The sequence below is a fragment of the Giraffa tippelskirchi genome, chromosome 6, assembly GCF_054371585.1.
Source record: "Giraffa tippelskirchi isolate mGirTip1 chromosome 6, T2T-mGirTip1v1.2.pri, whole genome shotgun sequence".
NCBI lineage: Eukaryota > Metazoa > Chordata > Mammalia > Artiodactyla > Giraffidae > Giraffa > Giraffa tippelskirchi.
The window spans coordinates 134496359-134520259 of record NC_137280.1 but is presented as its reverse complement, the minus strand read 5'-3'; the positions used below and the strand labels follow the sequence as shown (position 1 = coordinate 134520259).

Genomic DNA, 23901 nt, shown 5'->3' with positions numbered 1-23901 from the left:
CACTGGCCATTCTATCAAAACCAGCATCACTGCCCATACCCATCATCCACGTGCCCTTTCCTGCTTTTTTTTTTTTTTCTGTACTTATCACCACCTGCCACATGGTATGTTTATTTGCTGTCTAGTCACCCACCCCACCCACTGCACGGAAGTCAGCAGCACACTGCAGGGACTTTGCACACTTCGATCACTACTGTGTCCCCAGTGCCCACCAAAGGACTTAAACATGGTAGGCACTCCGTAAATATTTGCTGAATGAAGGAACAAACACCCCTGAGCACCCAGCTACCGTCCCAGTCAGGTCGGAGTTCTCTGGCCAGAGCCTCTGGGTCCCCTATCCAGCTGTCCCCAACCTCCTCCCCAAGGACAGCTTCTCCATGACAATTTCAGCAAGGACCGTGGTCCAAGCGGTCACTCCGGGTGCCCCACCAAGCCCAGAGCAGCTCACCTGCCCCCTGGGATTTCTTTCCCCTCCTTCTTCCAGTGCAAAGTGGCTCTGGTTCAAGGGGTGCATGAACTCCATATACCCCTCCACAGCCAAGAGGAAAGGGTGCAGGACCCAGAGCCCCAACCATCTAAGTCTGGGCTCAGAGCCTGGCTCTCCCACTTACAGGCTGCACGGCCTCCTGCAACCTAACTTTACCCTCCTGAGCCTTGGTTTGCCCATCTGCAAAATGGGGATATACCCTTGTCCTTGGGAGAACTGCCGTGACAGGTTTTGAATGACCCAGCAGAGCACATGCTCTCCTCCCTTGCACCCATCCCTTGAGAATGGGTCTGCAGTGTGCAAGGCCTGTGCATGGCAGGCAATGCCCCTGTTGTGTGCTCCTAGTAAAGCTAATACTTAAAAGGCACCTACCAGGCACAAGGAACCGTGTGCCCCAAGCACCTTACCTACACTCACCCACTCACCCTTCACGACCAACAAGCTGGGAGGAGGCACTGTCATTGTACCCATTGTACAGGTAGAAGGTCAGGAACTCAGCCATTGAGTGTGGGATGAGAATTGCGCTCGGCTGGAGCTTCTCACTGCTAAGACCTGCTCCCCGCGTACCTTGAAGAAGCCAATGATGCCCACGCCGTAGGCCACGCAGTACTTGTCCAGCAGCTCCCGGTTCCAGGCATCCAGGTTGACGTACTTGAGGATGTTCTCATAGATGATGAGGGCGAAGCGGCCGCGGCCCTTGTCAGTGAGAGTGGGCATGTCGCCCTTGCCCGGTGCAATCTCCGTGCGGTACTTGAAGCGGCTGGACTCCAGGATGGCCACCACCTCCTGGCCCAGCTGCGAGTAGAGGCTCTCCACAAACACGAGCACCAACGGGTCCGTGCGGGAAGGGGTGGCCACCTGGATGGGCTTGAGCGGCAGCAGGCGGCTGGGGGCCACGGGAGGAGGGTCCCCACAGTCAGGCTCAGGGGCATCTGCCGAGGGCTCCAGGCCCCGCTTCCAGCCATAAAGGTAGTAGGCCGAGACAAAAACACTGAACAGACAAAAGGCGAACAGCAGGAAAAGGACAGCCTGTGGGGACACATGCCGACACAACCTGCGGAGGCACGCCAGGGTGGGCATCCTGGCCCCCGAGACCTCGGCCACCAGGGCCCCGGCCTGCCCTGGCCACCCCAAGGCCCCACGCAGGAGGAGATACCCGAGTTGTCCACTGGCCAACAGATTCACAGAGACTCAGCGAGTGAGGCCCGCAGTGGGCAGGGGAGAGGAGGATCCGGGCCCTGGCCCTTCCTCCCAGCCAGGGGCGCAGTCCACGGCTGGTTGCGCTCCTTCCTTCCTCCGCACCCCTTTATGTCACCATGGCAAACCCCCACGTGGTCCTGTGCACAGCAGAAGTGCCCCAGGGCGTCAGGGCCTCCTGGGGGGGCTGAGCAGCGGGCAGAAGGATGCTGGGCAGGCCTGGGGGTGCCGCATGCCGCTCTCTCAGTGGGGTCCCCGGGGCCAAGGCTGTGGAGAGAGAAGGAGAGTCAGAAGGTGGAAAGCCGGAGTGTGGGCTCTGGGGCTCCACTGTGGACCCACAGGACCTGATCTAGGCCGGCCCGAGTTCAGCTACTGCCCCTCAACCTGGGTGCATGCTTTGGGGCAAGCTTCTTCATCTCTCTGAGCCTCAGTCTCTCCACGTGTTAGCAACAGTACCTGCCTCACTGGAGGCTGGGAGGTTTCATCCCATAATGTATACATCACGCTGAGCAGTTACCTGCATATGGTATCTACAGTGATAGATGCTGTTTATCATGATTACCAGAGTCCAAGACTGCCCCAAGAAGACCCCAGAAGCAGGAAGAATAAAGTGGGACAATAAACATTAGCAAGGCCTGGCAGCTAGAGGTGGAATTCTAAATCACGACCCAACACCGCGTTCCCCCACTCCCTTACCCGCGTGCTTCCCACCCATTTCTCTCTCGGAATGCACCCAGCAGCGCCATCTGACAGATTAAAGCCTAAGGCTCAGACTAGGATTCAGACTAGGCTGTGAGGCATCAGCAGCTTGGCTGTGCTAGAAGGCCCTCTCAAGTATCAGCGATCTCGCGTGTGAAATCACCAGGCCTGCTGCACTGGGCTGGGGCCGAGGGGTAACTGAGGAAACCTACTGGAGGAGCATGGCGTAAGCCACACGTAAGAAATGGCAGCTGTCACTATCTGCCCCAAATACAACAGGTCTCTCTCATCCTCAGGGCACAAGCCCACAGCGGCACACACCAGCCCAGCACAGCAGGCAACCAAACCCCCCGCCTTGAGGATCCCAAGCTCGCCCAACATCCTCACCCAAACAGCACCCCGACCATGGCCCTCTAGTCTCCCTTAAACATGAGTGGAGGCAGCTGCTGAAAGCTAGCAGGAGAGCTCCCCTGCAGGATGGGAGATGGGGACAAGGACAGGAGGCGTGAGGGACTGGGCTGGCGCAGCCAGGAGGGGAATGTGAGTCTCAGACCCAGAGGTGGGGATGAAGATCCTCAAAATCGTTCCCAGCCCCCAGACTATATGGTCTGCTCAGCATGGGTACAGTCTACCAGAGACCCTACAGCTGTACTTCTAGGAACTGATCCTAGAGGTAGTAATTGCAGAAGTGTGCAAAGATTTCCCCACAAGAAAATGAATCCCCGTGCTGTATAATAGCATAGAGTGTTGTTTATAATAGCAAATGCCCAACAATAGGGGACTGTCTTTAGCAATTATAATGCAAGCATGTGATGGAATCCCAGGCAGCCATTTACAATATGTTGAAGGAGGACATTTACTGACACAGAAATATAATTACCATATATGTTGTTAACGTAGAAAACATCTTTATAAGACCATACTGTCTTATTTTTGTGAAAAATTTTATGCGTAAGCCTGAAACTGGTACTAAATCCAAAAATCAAAACAAAAAACAGTAACAATTATCTCTGACTTTTCTTTTCCTTTGTTTCCTAGATTTCCTATAATAATCATTTGTTATCTTGTGAATATATGAAAGCAAATATTTTTAAAAGATGTGCTCAGAAGCAAAGAGGCAGGGCTATGAAATGAGGGTGTGTCTTGGACGTTGCATCTGCTCCCAGTTCTGCCATAATGTGCTGTGTGGCCTCAGGCACGCTCTGCCTCTTTCTCGGCTTCTTGTCGGTCAGCGAGGGGCCTGGGCCAGGTGACGTCTGGGGACTTTTCCACCTCTGATATTCTACAGTTCAGTCTCTTACGATGTACCAGCATCACAGGGAACCCCAGGCAGCCAAGGAAACAGGCACCTACGATGCAGGGAGTGTGACAGTGGGAAGAGGGAGGGTATCTGAGAGAACTGAGGGGCAATTAACCCCCCTGGAGGAGGAAGGGCGAGGATCAAGGAAGATTTCCTGGAGGAAGTGGTAATCCCTGGCCAGAAAGCCAAGCAAGGGTTGACCCAGGGTAGGAAGAGGGAGGGACACATAGCATAGCTTAGAGATAAGAGAGCAGGCAGAGCTTTCCAGGGAGTCCCTGCAATTCCAGCTGAGAGCAGGGAAAGATGGAACAGCCTTCCTGGGTGGGGCCAAGAGAGCTGGGGTGACCGGTCCAGCTTATTCCCAGGGTGCACCCATGTCCCATTCCCCTTTGATAAGGACAGCCCTCTGCCCTGCAGCCACAGCAAGCCCCACCCCTTGGCCCAGGGCCAAGACAGGAGCACAGTGGGTGGGGAGGCACCTGCCTACTCAGTCCACCTAACTCCACCTCCCCTGCTGGCCTGGGTGCCCTGGTCACTGGCCTTCAGCCTGTTGCATTAACAGCCTGTTGCATTAACAGCCTTTCAACATGTGTGCTAATGACACAACCAGCAGTCGCAGGTGTCTTGCGGTCACCGACCCCTGTAGGAATCAGATATTTCCCCATTAAAAAAAATGCACGTATGCTGGGAAATGTTGAAACAATTTCAGAGTCCAAACCCAATGCCTCCAACTCCCTAAAGCCCTAGGTCAATAGAGCCTAAGGGTTACATGGGCGGACTAGAGCTAGGCAGCTTCGCTCAAACCCAAGCCCTACCACCTAGTAATTGCGTAATCTTGGGCAAGTTCTTTAAGTGCCCCCAGTTTCCTAATCTGTAAAACTGGAAAACTTGACACACTTCCCAAAGTTGTGAAAATTAAATGAGTGGATACATACGAAGTGTCATGCCTGGCACACAACCCTGAGGAAGGGCCAGCTGCTGTTTTCATGTATTCCTATTTAACGTACTCATAACGTGGGTAACACCTGAGCCCACAAAGCACCGTCAAGCTCCAGGCACTCTCTAAGTCTCTAACGGCCCTTGGAATCCCGAATCCCCACTTTCAGAAGCCGTGCCTTGTCGGGGAACTGGATGGATGAGCAGAGGACATATAGAAGCCAAAAGGCTAGAGAGAAGGTCATGCAAAGCTCAAGCCCAAGAGAGGGTAAAGGGAGAAAGAGAGTGACCAACTAGCCCCTTGCCCCAGAGAAGACCAAGTATCCTGGCAAATTGCTGACCACCATCAAGCTGGCAACAGGGGCCTCCAGTGCTGCCCCCACTGCAACCCCTCAAGGGCCTGGCACCAGCCATTCAAGGCCCTCCATACTGCCTGAATTCTTGCACCCCTGTGGCTCAAGGGATGGCAAACAAAGGTTTCAAACCTCCGTGGAGCCACCCAGGCCTCAAGGGCATCTAGGGGCTGAGGCCTCAACACTTCCCTCCCACCCTGGGCCTGCCTGGGCCTTGCCGACATCACCAGCCATTTTCCTAAACTCCAGCCTCGCCCAACCAGTCACCAATCTTGGTCATGCATCTAAGCCTTTGTTAATGAAGTTCCCATTGCTTGGAATGTCTTCCTCTACCCCTTGGGACACTTACTCATCCTTCAAGACCCCAGTTCCAACATCATCATGTCTCTGAAGTCATCTCCACCCACCAATCCCTTTCCTGCCCCCACGTCCGATTTCTCAGGCTCCCGCCCCATCCCTACTCTATAGCATAGAAGCTGAGAACCAGGATCCTCCAGCCAAAACAAGATGCAAATGTGGGTTCTTTGACAGCATTTTTCTTTGAGACTAGCTATCAGCATCTTAAAATCAGGAGATTTCATATAAAAGTCAGAACTTCCAACTTCTTGGAGAAGGAAATGGCAACCCACTCCACTACTCTTGCTTGGAGAATCCCTTGGACAGAGGAGCCTGGTGGGCTACAGTCCATGGGGTCACAGAGTTGGACATGACCGAGCTACTGGCACACACACAAAATTGAGGAGATACTTGATGGCACAAGGGTGCACTTTATCTACTCTCCCATCTTCTGCAGGAAGCAGCAGCTGGGAGGCAGGATGGCTCGCCACTCGCACCCCCTCCATCCCTTCTGGAAGTCTTGGGGCCTCAGTGCCTGCAACAGCTGGCCTTGGGCAAATAGAAGACTAAGTTGTTACTGGCAAAAAAAAAAAAAAAGAACTTCCAACTTCTTGAAAAAGAACACATTTGAGGGACTTCCCTGGCAGCTCAGTGATTAAGACTCTGCACAGTTTCAATCCCTGGTTGATGAGCTAAGATCCCATACGCTACGTGGTATGGCAAAATAAAAAAAAAAGTCCATTAAAAAAAACAACACACTTTAGTGACACTAGGCCTGTGGAAATGGCAACCTACTCCAGTACTCTTGCCTGGGAAATCCCATGGACAGAGGAGCCTGGTGGGCTACAGTCCATGGGGTCGCAGAGTTGGACACGACTGAATGGCTGAACACAGCACAGGGCATGCACACCCACTGGCTACCTTTGTGGCTTAGACTTCAAGCTCCGGCCTCAGGTGGGTGAACACCGTCCCATAGCTGACCTCCCTCCCTCCCTCATCTAGCTCCCCACAGGGAGCTCAACAGGTAAAGAATCTACCTACAATGCAGGAGTCACAGGAGACGCAAGCTCAATCCCTGGGTCAGGAAGATCCCCTGGAGAAGCAAATGCCAATCCACTCCAGGATTCTTGCCTGAAAATTCCATGGGCAGAGAAGCCTGGTGGGCTACAGTCCATTGGGTCACAAAGAGAGCTTCTCTAGTGGCTCAGTGGTAAAGAATCTACCTGCCAGTGGAGGAGACACAGGTTCAATCCCTGATCCGGGAATATCCCACAGTCAGGGCAGCTAAGCCTTTGTGCCACCACTTTTGAGTCTGTGCTCTAGAGCCAGGGAGCCACAACGATTGAGCTGACATGCCTCAATTACTGAAGCCTGCAAGCCCTAAAGCCCATGAGCCACAACAAGATAACCCACTACAATGAGAAGCCCTCACACCACAACTAGAGAGTAGTCCCTGATCACCACAACCAGGGAAAAACCCACACAGCAACAAAGATCCAGCACAACCAAAAATAAAATAATAGATAAAAAGTAAAAAACAACAAAGGGTTGCAAAGAGTGAGACACAACTGAGCAATTAAGCACTTAAGCGCACACACACAGACATACCAACCCCTGAGCACACCCGAGCATGTAGTCCAGGCAGAGCAGACTTGGAGTGTTTCTACACATGGCTCTGTACCCTGGAGCCTGCAGATGGGGGCAGGACTGGAACTTATGACCTGTGCCTGGCACTGTGGACTGTGCTAAGCACTTTTACATACTTTATCTCAATTAATCCTTACAACTAACACTGTCATTCACATTTACAGCTGCAGAAAATAAGGCTCAGAGATGTTAAGTCACTTGCCTAAAACCACACAGCTAGTCAGTGGCAGAGATGAAATCTGAAATCAAACCCCATGAAATGGTGATGGCTCCAGAGCCTACAGGGGAATTTTGGCAGGGATATGGGAGAGCATGAGGGGGGCCTCAGCTACCAAGGCCTCCAGCCCTCAACCAAGCCTCCACTGTGCTCTTTCAGCCCTAGGCCCAGCTTTCCCTGCCAAGGTGCTGGGGATAATGAATGAGATGCTCTGGTTGTCATGGAGATGCCATGGCAACGCTGCACTTTCGGGAAATACCACGGTAACTGTGGCCACTGCTCTGTTGAAAGTCACTCATGACCCCACCCCCTACTCCAAAATGCTCAGGTGCCCCCAGAATCCTCTTGAGGACCCAAAGAGAAAAGAGGCAGAGGCTACAAGGAACTTCTCAGAAACCAAGTTGTCTAGAGAGGAGGACTGGGGAGGAGGTTGAGCTCTGCCCTGGATGGAGAGGTGGGCTCTGGAGTGAGACCAAGAGCTCCCTGACCCTTTCATCGTGAAGTGCACCTAACAACCCAGCTCCCATGCATTTGCTGCCTACCATGTGCAGCAGGCCTCCCGTGAAGGGCTGTATGTGTCATGCTGTGTCACCCCAAACATCTGAGGGGCAGTGATGCAGTAGCTGCTAGCATCTTTGTTAAAGGTCCTTGTGCAAACCTCTCCACCTCTCTGAGTCTCAGTTTCCCCAGTGTAAAATAGTGTTTATACTACTTATCTATCTTGTGGAGCTACTGCGAAGACTAAGAGATGACGTGTGTAAAACTGCTCAGTGCCTGGCACATGGTGATACAGGATAACAGATGATTATTCACTTAGTGGATTTGGAAACTGAGACTGAAGAAGGAACTGGCCAAAGACCACATATCAAATTGACAATGGATCCAGAAATAGAAAGAGAGGTCAGGTTTGGGTGCACACTGGAAGTCGGGAACAAGCAGATGATCCACTCCCCGTTTCCTCATTCTGTTCCTACCGAGCCCTGCCAGGTACCACGCAGAGCACTGGGCACTGAAGGTGCAGGCCTTTGGGCTCCAAGGTCCTAGGTCTCTGGCGTGCTGCTGCTGCGGGCTGAATGGAGGCTGGTACCCAGAGCCCCGCATGCTCACCCAGCCCAGATTTTATTTCCTGCCTGGGTCACTCCTGACCATGCCCCCTACTTCCTCCACACTCACAGGCACATGAATGGACGGACAAACTTACATGGTGCTGAGATGTTCAAATGGGTCAACACAGGCCTCTGGGCCACAGGCACAAGGATGGGGTGGGGAGTTGAGAAGAGGTGCGGGGAGAGCCCCGCAAGCAGGCTCAAAAGTATGTGAATGGGCACTCAGCCTCAGGGAGGAGGAGTGGCTGCCGGCTGGGCACTGGGAGCCCCACATGCAATCCCAGGGCCGTTCCCCACAGCTGACTCAGCCCCTCCCAGCCTGTCACACCCCCAGCACAGTCACACCACAAACCATTACCCAGCCACACCCCACAGCCACCCTGCTCCACCAGCTACCCGGCCCCAGCCTGCCCCACCCACCACATGTACAGCAAAGAAAATCTTCCACATTTGCTTCCCAGCTGTGCAGGAGTTTCTATCACACCCTTGGGAGGCCGAGACCAGAAGCAAATCCCTTCCTCTGCTGGAATCTGCCACACACCCCACCCCCCACAGCCCAGCAGCGCCACCTGGCCGGAGGCCAAAGGGCTGTCTATCAGTCACCCTGGAATCCAAGGCTGCCATCAAGGGACGGTCGGCAGTCTGGCTGAAGGGTCTCAGGATTGCAGGGTGTATTGCCCACCCTGCAGTGAGCACATGGGGACACGGAGGCCCAGAGAGATGAAAGGACCACCTCGGGTTGCACTACCAGGCCTGCCCCACCCCCACCTGCCTTGGCCTATTTTCTTATCCACAAAAAAAGCCTACACATCCTCCTCCAAGGCCAGCCTCAGCTGCGAGTTGACTCTGCCAGCTCTGAATTTCAGAAGTCCTGGACGAGCTCTCCTGCCCTGTACCCCACCACGCAGGGCCAGACTGATGTGCCAGCGATGTCAGCTGCAATCAAGACTAGCACTCTGGGCCCCAACTTCACCAAAAGCTTTCCAAAGCAGAAGTGATCACACACCCAGGGTAGGTACTTAAGACTGAAGTGCCCCTGCCAATGACCTTTCTCTATTTCAATCTGCTACAAGGAATTGCCAAGCTAAACGTATCAAAGCATGAACTCCCATGCATTAGACATGATATATCTGTACTACATGCTATTATTTACCCCTCACCACACCACCATGAACAACATTCCCTTCGTTTGACAGATGAGGAAACCAAGGCCCAGAGCGGGTCTGGGGCTTGCTAATGAGTGGTAACTGGGCATCTCCCCAGCCCATCCATCCTTCAGCAGCACACGCCCTCCAAGTCCACCAAGGACAGCTGACACAGGCCAGCACCTGCAACCCCATCCTCTGTTCCCTTCAAATGCTACACTTTCTGTTTTTGTTTTCAAGCATCCTACGTGTGTTTTAACATCAAAAGCAGCCTCTCACGATCCTGCCTGGAAGCAGACCCACAAATCATGCATCAATCAAAAAGCAAACAAACCATAAAGCACTGGTTCACTCCCCAGCTCCCAACCTGGGATCTGTTCTGGGTTCCCCGGAGGGGAATGCCCAACAAAAATCTCAAGAACCGAGACCCCCTACTTGTTGAAAATTTGTCTTTCTTCCAGCAAGGCCTGAGTTGAGAGTGTACCTTTGCACCAGCTCTGAAAAAAGGGTTTACTGAGCAAACAAACAAGACAGTGGGGGTGGCAAAGTGGGGAATGAGAGGGGTCAGGACCAGCTGCCCTTTGGCCCTGCTGAAGCTCTCAGGCAGACCCAGGTGGGCAGGACCCTCATGGAGCAAGCTCTTCATTAGCCCACAGAGCTCCTCAAAATAGGGCTCTCTCCACCCAACGCCCAAATCCATCTATGCAGTCAAATCCATTCCCAGCTATTTCTCTTAGGCTTGGATCACTGGCACTTGGGGGGAAAAAAAAAAAACGTAAGATATTTCTTTGCAAATATCCTAATCTCCCTCGCTGATGGCAGCTGGCACTGACTGAACTCCTGGTACCTTGCCAGCCAGACGCTGGCTTTCCCTGATTCCTCACACCCAATCCTCACACCCTGAGAGGTGGTGACACTGATATGTGCACTTCACAGAGGGGAAATCTATGCTCAGAGAGGGTATGAAGCAACTGACTCAAGGTCACACAGCTGGGCAAGGGCAGAGCTAGGACTACGCCAAGCCGGCCCCCTTGGAGCCCCAGCCTCTGTGCAGCTGCCCAGCACTCCACACCATTCCTAAACTAGGTCTGCAGCCCAGAACCTACCCAGGGACGGGCTCCCTGCAGGTGACCGGCTCCCTGCAGGTGACCGGCCCCAGCTGCCTCAATGCAGGCTGATTGGCATCCTAGCAACAGGAAAGCCTTCCTTCCTGGACAGATGGGGTACCACAGGTCCCCAGAGAGGCAGGACCTCAGCCTGAGGGTCCTGACCATCCTCTGCCCCATCCCAGACAGGCAGAGACCATACAACATGAGACAGGGAGGCTGCCTCCATGCTCCAGGCAGAGGCCTCATGTTGAGGAAGGCGAGAGCTGGGTGGTGAGGGTCAGAAGCAGGAGATCTGAGTTAACAAGGCCAACTCGAAGGACCATGGGGACCAGCATGCCTCATAGGTCTGCTACACACCAGATACTATGGCAAGCACTGCCCAACCATGATCTCAGTTATTCATCATTTTCTTTCACGGAAGGACATACAAGTTTACCATTATTCATTCCTCCCTGTCTGCCACCCTTGCAGGGGAGCTGGGAAACGCTGGGAAACCCCAGCCCCTGCCCTCCCCACTGGCCCGTCCCAGGTTGCCATATGACCCCCGGCCAGATCCTGAGACACATGTGTACTCGGGATGTGGTGGGGGCCTCCAACTCCTGGAGGCGGAAGCAAACTCCACATGGGCCTGGAGTACCACCAGCATCCCAGTGGCTCCCTCTGGGCAATACCTTCCCTTCTCTGAGCCTGTTCCTCAACTGGACAGCAAGGGGTATGGATTAGATCAGAAGTTTGTGAGCTCTGGGGGTTACAGCACCCTTTGAGAATCTCATGAAGGCTGTCAGCAGACTCTGCCCAGATGGATGCCACATTCCATACAAACTCACAGAGATTGTGAACGACCCCCTCCCCAAAAGTCAAGTTAAGAACATGGAGGGACTTCCCTGGTGGTCCAGTGGCTAAGACTCCTTGCTCCCAATGCAAGGGGCCCGGGTTCAATCCCAGGTCAGGGAACTAGATCCCACATGCCCCAACGCAGCCAAAACAAAGAACACAGAAAGTCTGCAGCAGCCTTTTTGACTTTGACGAGCCATATCCTCACCATCTAGACAGGACTGAAGCCACAAAGGTAACATGGGAGCACCCTGGGACCTCACCACCCCAGCTCCCCCATGGCCTGTGCTAAATCTTAACTCCCAGACCTGCTAGCCTCAGGTGGATTTGTGGACTTGCTGAGCTGTCAAGAGAAGCTCAGAGAGAAGCTGAGCCCATCCTTTCCACTCCTCAGCCACAGTCTCCTTCTCCTCAGTTGGGAGTCTGCCAGGTTGGCCCTGGGCTGTCTCCCTGGGGCAGTCCTGGTGGTGGAGATCTTTGAGGTACCTGCTTCTGGTCCTGCATGCAGACAGGACCTCCAGGGCCAGGCTTGGGGGCCACTCCTGCACCTCTGACCCTGTCCTGCATGGATATGAACATGAACACGCTGTGGGCACACACACATCAGACAGACCTGGGAGGACTGGACAGGAGGGAGGGAACCCGGGGCTGTGGTCAGATGGGGCAGGGAGGCTGGGGAGAAAAATGACAGGACCCACCAGAGCTCCAGGCAGTAGCCGCTCAGCTCCGCTCCACTTTATGTAGCGCGTCTCCTCGTAATGGCTCCCTGCTCCTCACTTAACACAGCCGCGCCTAATCTCAGAGCCAGGACAAATGGCATTACTGTCAGCCCAGTCCCCTCCCTGGGAGGGAGGGAGGGGGTGGCCTGGGGACACCCCGCGCCACCAACCACGTTCCCGGAAGCCTCCAGGCCTCCCCCATACTGCATCCCTTGCCAGAGGCCACCAATCCCTACCCTCCTGAACCTCAGGAAGAGGATGTCTCTTCCGACTCTGTCCCATGCCTGGGGACCCCACAGCAGGCAGGGACCCCGCACCCTCACCCCCACCCTGAGAGGGGTGGCTTCCATGGGAGAGGAGAAAGCATGTCCTTGATCCTATGCCGATGGCCCTCGCATTCCTCTCAAGGGTGGCAGCCCGGAGTGGATGAGCCCTTGCCGTCAGCAAGGGTAACTGGGCTCTGACTGCAGCTCTGGGGACTGACTGACTTCCTATGTGATCAAAGCAGGATCCGTCCCCCAACTCAGATCTGTTTCCCCACCTGTCCTGAGACGAAGAGGAAGCAGGACTGATGGCTCCTACAGGGCCAGCAGGTGGTCAGAGCACCTCGTTTTGGCCCCCACCCCAGCTGCCAGGCCCTTGTCATTGCCCCCACCAACCCCAACAGAGGAGAAAGAAGGGTAACTGCCAGAGTGAGGAGGTTCTAGAAGCTGAAAAGGGTCTTAACAAAGCCCAGAGAGGAGAGGCAACTGGGCCATGGTCACACAGGCAGCTGGACAAGGGCCAGGCTAGCCTGGGTTTGCTCTTCAGCAGCAAACGTGTAAGAGTGTCCACCTGCAAACGTATCTGCCTTTTTAGAGGATGCCAAGGAGAGCATAAGACAACTTGCTCAGTAGCAGAATTTCAGGCCCCAAGAGTAGCAGCTGCACGGGGGGCGTTAATGGCATGTTTGAATGTATAGGGTCTGCGGATGGACACTGCTGACTGTCCAAGGCCACTCACATCACACCACGAGGGTGGCCCAGGCTCCTGCCAGCCCACGGTGATCCCAGGAACTCCTGCAGGGATTAGCAGCCCTGGCCACTTCATAACAAATCATCTGTGGCCCAGCAGTAGTGATGGGGAGACCAGCCTAGAGGCACGAAAGCTTGAGGGACGCTGAGAACGCTCCAGTCCCCGTGGCCAGACTGGACGGAAGCCAGGAGCTCTGGGGTCAACAAGAAGGAAAGGAAAGCCTGAGGCACTTGGAGCCCTAGAAGCCCCCTAATCTCCTGGAGGCCTGGTGGGTACCAGCCAGGCCTGCTGATACCAGGGGGGCTTCATCAGGGCCCACACAAAAGCACCCTTGTCCCTCCAGACTCACTGGGGCTTGTCACCGCAACAGGAGCCTGCTGCCAATGTGCCTCCCCTCCAGGGTGAGGGCTCGGATGCTTACATGGAGGCACAGCTGGCAGGGGAAGGGGCAGCAGGTGGGGGGAGGGGGAGGGCCTTGCTCTCTCTGGATCACAGACAGCTAGAGAGCAGAGACAGAGTAAACAGCACCGGGCAGGTGACTACTTATCCAAGACCCCTTTTAGAGAGGCCAGGGGGCCTGGGTGAGGCTCTACAAGGTGTCCGCACACCCCCAAGGCTCGGGAGACTGCTGTTCTAGTCCTCTACTGAGCTAGAATGAGGCATCCAGGCAGCAGGCACGAACATGAAACAGGCGCCCACTCCTGTGCCTGCCCGGCACCAGGAGTCTCACTGCGGCACCTGAGTGCTCCTCTCAGTCTGCCTCTAAGTGCCTTCCTTGCCTCACCTTAGGCCCAGCCTCCCACTAACCTGCCAGTGAGCCCGCCAGATGACTCCAAGGGCCATCCTAACTCCAAGCTGGGCGATTCTGCAGGGAGCGTAACCAACCTCCACGCTCAGCCCCAGAAACGGGCACAGTGGCCCCCACTCTTGCCACCCAGAAGCCCATCAGGCACCACGCTCCAGGCAGAAAACATGGTATAATGCTTCTATGTAACCGTGTGCTCGGCCCTTTCCTAAATGCTTGGCCTCTGCTTCATCAAGCCCTCATTTCACCAATGTGGAAAATGAGGCTCATGGGAGTAAAGCAACTGGCTCAAGCTTCCAGTCGGGAAGTGCTGAGCTGAGATTCGAACCAGGGCCTGGCTGTAATCCTACATTCCACAGGATCCACCACAGATAACCCAGAACTCACTACGGCTCAGAAGATGCCACTGGGTCTTTGCACCTCCCACGTCTTTGAGGGTGCAATGCTGAGGCTAATGCAAAAGGCGGGCTGCAGGAGGCGGCGGGAGCAGAGGTAGGCTTGGGAAGCCTGTGTGGGTGCTGAGTATCTGCAGACTGGCCAGCCTCCAGCCAAGCCAGCTGTCCACTGCTGTGGCCACAAAGTCCTCGTCACCACTAGCACACCACCGCCACCACTGTGCCATTTTTAAATCATCACACAGATGCAAAGCTTTTTCACAGATGCTGCTTTGGCATCACATGACAAGCTTCTAAGATCATGGCAGGGATTTCTTCCCTCTTTCTGCTATGAGGAAAGTGGGGTTCCTGGAGGAAGAGTGACTTCCCAAGAAGTACACAGTGAGGCAACGTTTGGCAGTGAACTTGGAGCCCACACCCTCTGCCTCAGGTCTGGAGCTTTGTCTACTCCTCCATACCCTTGACTTGTCAGTTCAACCAGCACTGATGGGCCTATGTAACAAAGACCTTTTTTTTTTTTGACCATGCTGCATGGCTTGTGAGATCTCAGTTTCCTGATGAGGGACTGAACTTGGGCCATGGCAGTGAAAGCACTAACTCCTAACCACCAGACCACCAAGGAGCTCCCACTAACGAATGTTTCTGAGAGCTCATTCTGTGCAGGTATTCAGTTCAGTCGCTCAGTCGTGTCCGACTCTTTGCGACCCCATGGACTGCAGTGAGCCAGGCCTCCCTGTCCATCACCAATTCCCGGAGTTTACTCAAACTCATGTCCATTGAATCACTGTTACACCCACACTTCACGTTATTATCTCATTTAACCATCAAGACAGCTTTACAAACTAAGCACTGCCACTGTTCTCATTTCACAGACAGACACTGCGGTTCAGAAACATGGAGTATCTTCCCCAGTTCACCATTTTAGAAAGGGGCAGAGAGGAGATTCAACCAGAGGTCAGTCTGGCTCTGAGGCCAGCACTTGGAATTTCTGTGCTCACTCTGGGACCAGAGGGGAAAGGAGAGCAGACACACTCAAACAGCATATGTGCCTGCAGGTTATGGTGAGATTAGGATAACAGGAAGACAAACAAAGCTCTTGGAGAGCCCAGAAGATGCAGGCTGTTACAAACGTCCAGGCAGGAGGCCAGGAGTCTAAGCAAGGGACATGGGAACAGAGGGAGGTGACAGATGGGAGGGAGGTGGCCTTGTGAGACCTTGGTCAAGTGCCTTGCTTTCTCTGGATCTCAATTTACCCAGCTGTTAAGAAAAGTCCCTGGAATATCTCCAGAGCCCTCTCCACCTCAAAAAACTCTTGGACCCTGGGAAAACAAGCAATGCCTGGTGACAGCCTGGCTGCCAGCCATGGGGGAATCTGAAATGTCCTTGGCTGTCCTGGCATGATTCAACTACTGGGTAATAGGCTTGCAAAAGCACAGGGCTCGGCCAGCATGCCTGGGCACCACTGAAGTGTGGGCCCAAAAGGGGCCACATTCCGCCCATTGTCAACCCCTCCATGGCTCCACTGGAGCAAGCACCCAGGCTGGACCCAGACCAGGAACCAAGGTCACATCCAAGTGCCCAGTGGAATGTCACTCCAGGCCTGCCTTGCCCTGATTCTGTCCAGACAACCTGAGTACACTCAACGTCACCCACTCTTCAAAGCCCCATACTCACATTCCCTAAGGTCAGCCACCGGGATGTAGAGACAAAGGCTTCTGTAGGAGATCTTAGGGAAAATGACCACCTCCATTCTCACAGGACGTGTGCAAAGCAGAAGCTGCTCATGCCAAGTCAGTGAAGGCCACAAGTTAAAGGAAGGGCAGGAGAGTCCATCAGGGGTGGCCTTCAGTTCTCACTCCTGCAGGTGGACGGGGTTTAGCCAAACTCATAGCTGCCTCCTCAGACCACATGTGTACCAGTCTCCTACTCTATAGCCTGCCATGGCTCCCACCACCTACAAGGTAAAACCCCTTAACCTGACCCACTGCACAATCACCGTTACCAACAGCCTCTGTTCACTGGGTATGGTGTGTACCAAGGCCTTGGCTATGTGCATTTTCTCATTTAACCCTCACAGAAACTCTCTGATGCAGGATGCAGGTATTACAGTTGGCCCATTTTCACAGATGAGAAAACTGAGGCTCAGAGAGGTTATGCCAGTGGCCCTGAGTCTCACAGCCAGGTGGCAGAACAAGGACTCACATCCACACTGGACTCTAAGCCAGGTTCTTAACCTCTGTGCATTTGGCCTCTTCAAGTGCTCCCTGCCACCCTCAGAACCCTGGGGCCAGCTTAACACTTCCATATGCCGGAGGGGAAACCAAGGCACAGAGAGAAACCTCTCTCTGTTGGTAACCGAGCCAGGGAAAGGCCTGAGGCCTCCGCCCACGCCACCCACCCCAGGAGGAACCCCCACCCAAGGAAGCATACCAGGCAGAAAGGCCAGGACCACCGCCAAGACAATGAGTCCTCAGAATCTGCCTTTTTCCTCTGTCCAGAAGGAAGGGGGAGACAGGAGCAGGTTTACAAAGAAAGAAAAAGAACATGAAAGGCCCAGGAAATGCTGTTCTTACAGACAGGTTCTCAAGAGTCTGGGAGGTCCCTCCAGGGCACCCCCACACCCCTTCAATAACAGGAATGCCCAGGAGCAACCTTTACCCATGCATCTTCCCTCCCCCAGGTATGCTCCTAACTAGCACATCTGATCTGAAATCTCCATTTCTCTCCCTAAACCTGCCATCCTGCAGCCTTCCCTGTCTCCATAAATGGTGTTCCAGTCCCTCAGACCAGAAACCTTGCCGCTGACATTTTCTTCCTCCCACACCCCACACCTGATCCATCAGCACATCATCCGGAGAAACCCATCCGGAGTCCGGCCCCTCGCCACGCTGAGCTGTACTGCCACCTGTGTGACTGCCACACCTCCCTCCCTCCCGGCCTGACCCGGTCCTGCTTCCACCCTCCTGACTTCTCCCCACCTGCAAACGTGAGTCAGCCCTGGGCCCCAGCCCCTCAGCAGCTTCCCCTTAACTCAGACTAAACAGCAAAGTCCTCTAAAAGGGCCAAGAGGCCCTAAACAGTCCTCCCCACCCCTGCTCTGGCCACCTCTCCTCCTATGCTATGCTAAGTCGCTTCAGTCGTGTCCGACTCTGTGCGACCCCATAGACGGCAGCCCACCAGGCTCCGCCGTCCCCGGGATTCTCCAGGCAAGAATACTGGAGTGGGTTGCCATTTCCTTCTCCAATGCATGAGAGTGAAAAGTGAAAGTGAAGTCGCTCAGTCGTGTCCGACTCTTAGCGACCCCATGGACTGTAGCCTACCAGGCTCCTCCGTCCATGGGATTTTCCAGGCAAGAGTACTGGAGTGGGGTGCCATTGCTTTCTCCGCCTCTCCTCCTAGGACCACTCTTATTCTATCCCTCCCCACACCAGTCTTCTGCTCCTTGAGCACATCCCAAACCCTCTTGCCTCGAAGCTTTGTGTTGCTGTCCCCTCTGCCTGGAATGTTCTTTCCCCACACACCCTGTGGCTCCCTAGCTCCCTCTTGGAGTCTCCCGTCCCCTCACCAGAGATTTTCCATGACCCCAACCCCTAACACAGCAGAGCCCCTCACTCAACCCAGCTTTATTTTTGTGGCAGGCACTCTGGCCACCTGACAAATAGCCACTATTCATCAGTTTGTTGACTCTCTCTCACCACTAGAATGTCACCCGCAAGTCCAAAATAGGGACCCAGTCTGTTTTGTTCACTGCTGTGTCCCAGTGCCCAGAAAAGTGCCCAGAACAAAGTAGATGCTCAATAAAAAAGTGTTGGCAGAAGGACTACGGCTGCCCTCATCTGAGCATCTGTTGGTTTCTTCAGACCCTAGGAGACCAGGATAGCCTGGAGGCTGAAGTGAGACTCTACCCGTACCAGCTGGAATCTTGACAGTTGTCACATGAACAGTCCTGGTACAAGTAACTGCTTGGACCAGTGCAGGACTTACACTGGTCCCTGTCTGATGCCTGTGCCCACCCTTCTGGCTACTTCTGGGTCTGACAGCTGGGCCCACAGGGCAGCTCCCATCCCAGCGGGGACACGGACTGGGCTGCAGCTGGGCTCTCCCCACCAGCCCGCCAGTGCTGCCGGGGCCTGGCATCTGACAAAGGCTGCCCCATGACCCCAGCTAGGGGAGGCGGAGGAGGGAGGCCCAGTGCCACGCCTGCCCTTTTCCTGTTGTCAGCAGGAGGACCATCAGAAGGAAGCTTTGTTCTTAGAACAAAGAGCAAGAAGCCCAGTGCCAGGCGGAAACAGGCACAGAGGCAGCTGGCCCATTGGAGACAGTTTAAGGAAAAAATGAAAAAAATGGGACGGAAGATGTTTGAGGGGTAATTTGCACACCAACCGGTTTCATGCCTCCAGGGTGGCTATGACGATGGTGGCTTCACTTTTCCAGGCCAAGCCTCGAGGTTGTCACAGACAACCAGACGATTGTCCCAGCTGGGGGCCTGGCACTGACCCTGAGGAGGGAGGTGAGGACGGATGAGTGGATCCACGCCTGAGAGTCAGAAGACCTGGGTCCAAGCCTGGCTTTCCACATATTCACGTGAGACACGGGGGACGTCCCTCCCTCCATGTCCCTCAACATACCCATCTGTAAATGACTTGCTCAGGCCCGTGCTTGAAGCCTCAGCCTATCTGCCACCAGACCACCCAGCAAGGTGCTTCTGAGCCTGTGGCCAGGTCACTGGCAGCTCAGGACAGTCCTCCAACCTTCTTGGGCACAGGCCCTGCCCGCTGGGACCCGGGCTTCCAGCCTGCCTCCTCTCCTAAGCTGTCTGTCACTTGATCAGTGTGAAATCCCTGGCCCAGACCCTGGCACCTGCCCGGATCCCCCCGTCAGCCTCTCCCAGGATGGCTCCAGACACTCTCAGACACAACCAGCAGAGGAGCTCAGCGTGTTAGTGCACAGAAGGTGAAAAAGCAGCCCCGAGAGGGAAAGGGGCAGGAGATGTCACAGAGCACAAACGGACCCAGAGGCCCACCCTTCCAGTCCTGGGCTCCCTGAGCGAAGATAGGGTCTTCAAGGCGTGTCTATAGACCCTTGCGTCTAAATCCTCTAGGAGGGGGACACCATACTCTGGACTGAAGGAATCAAAGATGAGGGCCAGAAACATGCATGCTTTTTAAAAAAAAAAAAACAAAACAAGCTTCCCAGGTTTTTCTTGTACCCAGAACAACTGTGACCTCTCGGACCTCTCTTCCAAGAGGGTACATCTTAGCTGGTCTCCAGGGAAGGTTAGGATTTCCATTAAAAGAGTAAAATAAGCCTTGCACAGATAGATAGCTGAACAAAGAAGTTGGGGGTTAAAGCACATTCTCTAAGAGAAGAATAAAGCAGAGAAAGGCCTGAAGGAAGGGAAACCCAGTCCAGTAAACATTTGAACTGATTCTCCCCCGCCATCTCCCCACGATGCAGAGGTTTGCACTTGATGCCATCCAAAGGCTGCTGATCCCAGCCTCCCTCTGCCCCGAAGCTCCTCCAATGCCCCGGGGAGGGTGGAAGGTGGAGACAGCTGCAGGGGAAACGTCCCTCTCCTTGCTTATACTGCAGCACGGGGACAACTCTCTGAGTGACTGTTTATCCCCAGCTTAAGAAGCTGCCGGGGTCAGTGGCTAAGCAGTCACAGCTTATCTGAGAGGAGGATTCTCAGGCCATGGGGCAGGCTGATCCAGAGGCTTCCATTAAATGGAATCTTCATAGCTGGTGAGATGCAGCAATGCCCCGCCTTCGTTCATAAAGGAAACACTTATTATGCTCCTGCTGTGTATGCAGTTCTGAGCTTGAGCACAATTCTTCGAAGGACAGAGAGAGGAGTCAGCTACCCCCCACCACCCTCAAAGAGCCCACAAAGCTGACAGACAGGGCACCATACCACAGTGCAGGAGAGAGAGCCAGCCATGCCTACAGGACAGGGTCGAAAACTCAGATGCCTAAGAGGCTAGAAAGACGGTGTAAGTGTGCCAACTGGCTCAGGAGGGATGGGGCAAAGTGGAGCTTACGTGCTTCATCTCCAGTAGTGGCCACTGGAGAACTAGGCTCAAAGTTTTACAATCTTCTCATTTTTGAAGTAAAGCCAGAAGTTGAGATCTTATGTAAAATCTCCTGTTGGCAACTAGCTCAATACTTGGTGTGGGCCAAGTAAAATCTGCCCCTGGGGTGGCTGTGGCCTGCCAGTCTGTGGCCTTTGTTTTCTTAAAGAGAACAGAAGGCAAAGCTCAGAAGAGGAGGCTCCCTGCAGCAGAGATACCAGGGAAGGCTTCCTGGGAGAGGAGGCCTGGCGCTGGGCTGCAGGATCGGGTAGGTCACTCCTGGGGAGGGAGTCATGGCGGGAGGTGGGGGGTGGTGTACCAATTCAAGCCATAAGGGCCATGGGTCAAGGGCACCACCCCATAGCCTATAGCCTGCCCATCCCCCTAAAAAGGAATCCTGGTCTCCATCCCCAAAACAGGCACAGAGGCATCAGCTCTGTTCCCAGGTGGCCAGGGGAGGGGCCACTTGCTCAGCAAACCTAACTAAACCAGTTGGTGGCAGAATAGCACGGGTTCGATTTCACCCCTGGAGCTTGAGAACAGGCCAGCTAATGCAACAGCCCCACGAAGGGAAGGGAGAGGAAGAGACAATGGAGGACAAAATGAGGTTGAGAATCCCGTCCTGCCTAGCCAGGCCCCACTGGTTACATAATTCTGCCTGAAGGCCCCAGTGAGGGCCTGGGGAGCCCCAGGATGCAGAAGGTTCCCCCGCCTTCCCCTGCCCACTGCTGCTTTTCAACCTTGCCCTGCAGCTCCTGAAAGCCCAACAGAGCTGTGGGTGGAGACTAAGACCCCAAGATAAGGCACTTAACAGGATCACACAGCAAATTAGCAGCAAAGCTGAAACTGATAATAACAGCAAACTTTAACCAAGTGGTTACTTTGTGCCAGGCAGAGCGCAAATCCTTTACACACATTATCTTTATCTTATTTAAAAAGCTTACAACACCTGTAGATAACTACTCTCATTTTTCCCATTTTACAGATGGGGGAACTGAAGCACAGACATACTAATTTACCCAAGGTGATGCCGGAGCTGGCTCAGAGGAGCCGCCAGCTTTCAGAACCCAATAGTGGCCTCCAAGACCACACAATGAACCACGATACTACACTGCCATCAGGCTACTTTCTGCAAGAACCACACTGCCTTTCAGCTTCCTTCTCTCAAGCCCGCAGGGCATGTATGCCCTCCTGTCAGCACTTTGGGGGCCACCGAGTCCTCTGACAACCTGATGAAACCTACAGGTTCTCTCTGCAGAAAAAGAATCCCCAGAAATGCCTACAAAACATTGCAGGAGATTTGAGGGGCCTGCGCTGGGGAGCAAAGCGGATCTAGAGCATGGAATACTTCAAAGTTGGGGGGAAGTGGAGGAAGGGGACTCCCCGAGGCTCTCTGGTCCCCTCATCTCTGAACTCGGAGCTCAAATGGACAGCCACATTAGTCCACAGGCGTGGGCACGCATCAGGGCCCAGGGCCTAGTCATCCCTTCAGGGCCGGGAGAACAGAATGAATCACAATATACAATAGCCCCCGCCTCTGCACCCACTGGGAGTGACTCACAGCTCCCAGCTGCTAGGCAGACAGTGCGCAGCTGGGCCCCAGCATCTGGATGGGGGTGGCATCGCCAAGCCTACCACCATGCTTCTGCACCCTGCACATCACCATTCAATGGGTCACCTGTCTACAGGCTAGACTTGGCCTTGCCCAGACTCTAACAGCTCTGTTTCCAAAAGGGAACCCTCCACGGTCCCCACTGGGCTCCAAGCCAGCTGGCGCCATGGGACCAAGAGATGGAGACAACTGCCCCTTACAAAGTACCGCAATACCCAAGCTCCCATCCCAAGTCTCCTGCTGCCTCACTGTGCAATCTCAGCACCCCCACCTGTCAGAGCCTCAGTTTCACCAACTATAAAGAGGGAAGACAACCGTATCAAGTCCTACCCAGCGCCACAGCCCCAAGTCTATAAACAACAGCACCTGACAAACTTCACAGAGCCTTGGGATCCTGCTTTCAGGAAGTTACATAAACATCGTTCGGAGAAACAAAAGTCAAATCTAAAGACTTTTTTTTTTTCCTGTAAGGATATCAAGAAGCCCTTTTTATAGTCTGACTTCCCCCATTCTACTTCCATTGTTTCAAATATCCTCTCAGGACCTAGAAAATACATTTGGTTTCCGTCTGGGGTCTGGGCTTCTTCCCCTTGGTGTTCTTCCCCTTGGATGCCGCCCCACCCTCCTTGGCAGCTTTCTCCTCCGGACACACCCTTCTCTACCCCCAGCACTGGTCTGGGCCACCCTGAGGGCTATGGCTACCCAGCCTGCCAAAGGAGGGGTGGGGAGCAGGGACAGTTTTCAGGAAACAAAGCCTCCCCTGGTCAGAACAGCGAGTGCTCCAGGTCTGGTCCCAATCGTGACATGGTCGGTGGCCCTGTGGGGGTGCCTGCTCCCCCCTGAGAGATGAAGGCCTTACTATACTGTGTCAGGGATGCTCGTGCACTGCACCCAAGGACACAAAGGCAGATGAGAACAGCAGGGAGCACACTGGGCTCTCTGATCATGACTCCCCTAACCCCCCTGCTAGAACCAGAGGAGACCCAGGTTTTTTCTGATTTTATTTCTTGCCCTAGCTGTGGGACTTGGAACTCAGCTCAACACCTCTTTGAGCCTCAAATGGCCCATCCATGAGACAGGGAGAATGACAGTGTCTGTAAGAGGAGGCCATGATTTGGAGGCTTGAGTCAACCACCCCCACACATTCCCATCACCCCTCCTCAGTAAAGCCCGACTTACTCATTTGATAGAATGCAGCTCTATAAAGCCTGCTACACAAACACACCAAAACAATTCTCCATAGCCTTTCTACCTAGGAGATCATGCTTCCATGGCCCCCACAATAAAATTCCTAGATTCTACCACCTATCACCGTGTACCCTCAGTATTTTCATCTATAAAATGGGGCCAATAATGATGCCAACCTTGTAAGATTACTCTGGGGATTACTCCAGAGAAGATTACATGGATGTGTCTAGCAAACATTGACAAGCTCTCCACAACTGTGAGTGGCAATTATACGATCACCATCATTAAAATGACTGAGATGCTTTAAAACCATTGGACTGGTAACAGCTAAGGCCCCGTGGCCCTCTTGGACCACATCCGGTCACTGTGACCATACGTGCATGTATGTGCCCCTGGCCCCAGCACACACCCTTCTCTGCAGCAGGAACCACTCTGACCCCGGTGCTAGAACACAGCCAGCTTGTTCCTGACACCCATCCTTGCCACTCACACAGTGTGCCACCTCCAAGTCCCCCAACCTCCCAAGTGGCCCCAGCACTGTTCCCTGTAAGCACACTGGGGTTCTCTTGAACCCCATCACTGTGGCACAAGAATGTTCCCCAGGCAGGGGAGGCTGTTACAAGATGGAGACTCTCTGAAGTCAGGCTAGAGAGAAACCAGGCTTTCCTCTGGGTCCCCCCCATTTGCTGGTGTCTGAATATGTTCAGATTCCAAAGAGAGAAGCATCAATT

General features: G+C 54.1%; 1 protein-coding gene across 7 annotated transcripts in view; it reads right to left on the bottom strand.

Annotated features, from left to right (window-relative positions):
* The window catches only part of NDST1 (N-deacetylase and N-sulfotransferase 1), a 122790-nt gene that overhangs the window by 58107 nt on the left and 40782 nt on the right, over window positions 1-23901 (bottom strand). For 5 of the 7 annotated variants that reach the window (XM_081495830.1, XM_081495829.1, XM_081495831.1 and 2 more), the window contains one exon: window positions 1055-1951. In XM_081495830.1, the coding sequence (XP_081351956.1) occupies window positions 1055-1567 (513 nt within the window). In that variant the 5' untranslated portion in view covers window positions 1568-1951. Of the gene's footprint in view, window positions 1-1054; window positions 1952-12064; window positions 12159-23901 lie in introns of all 7 variants that reach the window. The other 2 variants (XM_081495824.1, XM_081495827.1) reach the window with 1 other exon arrangement.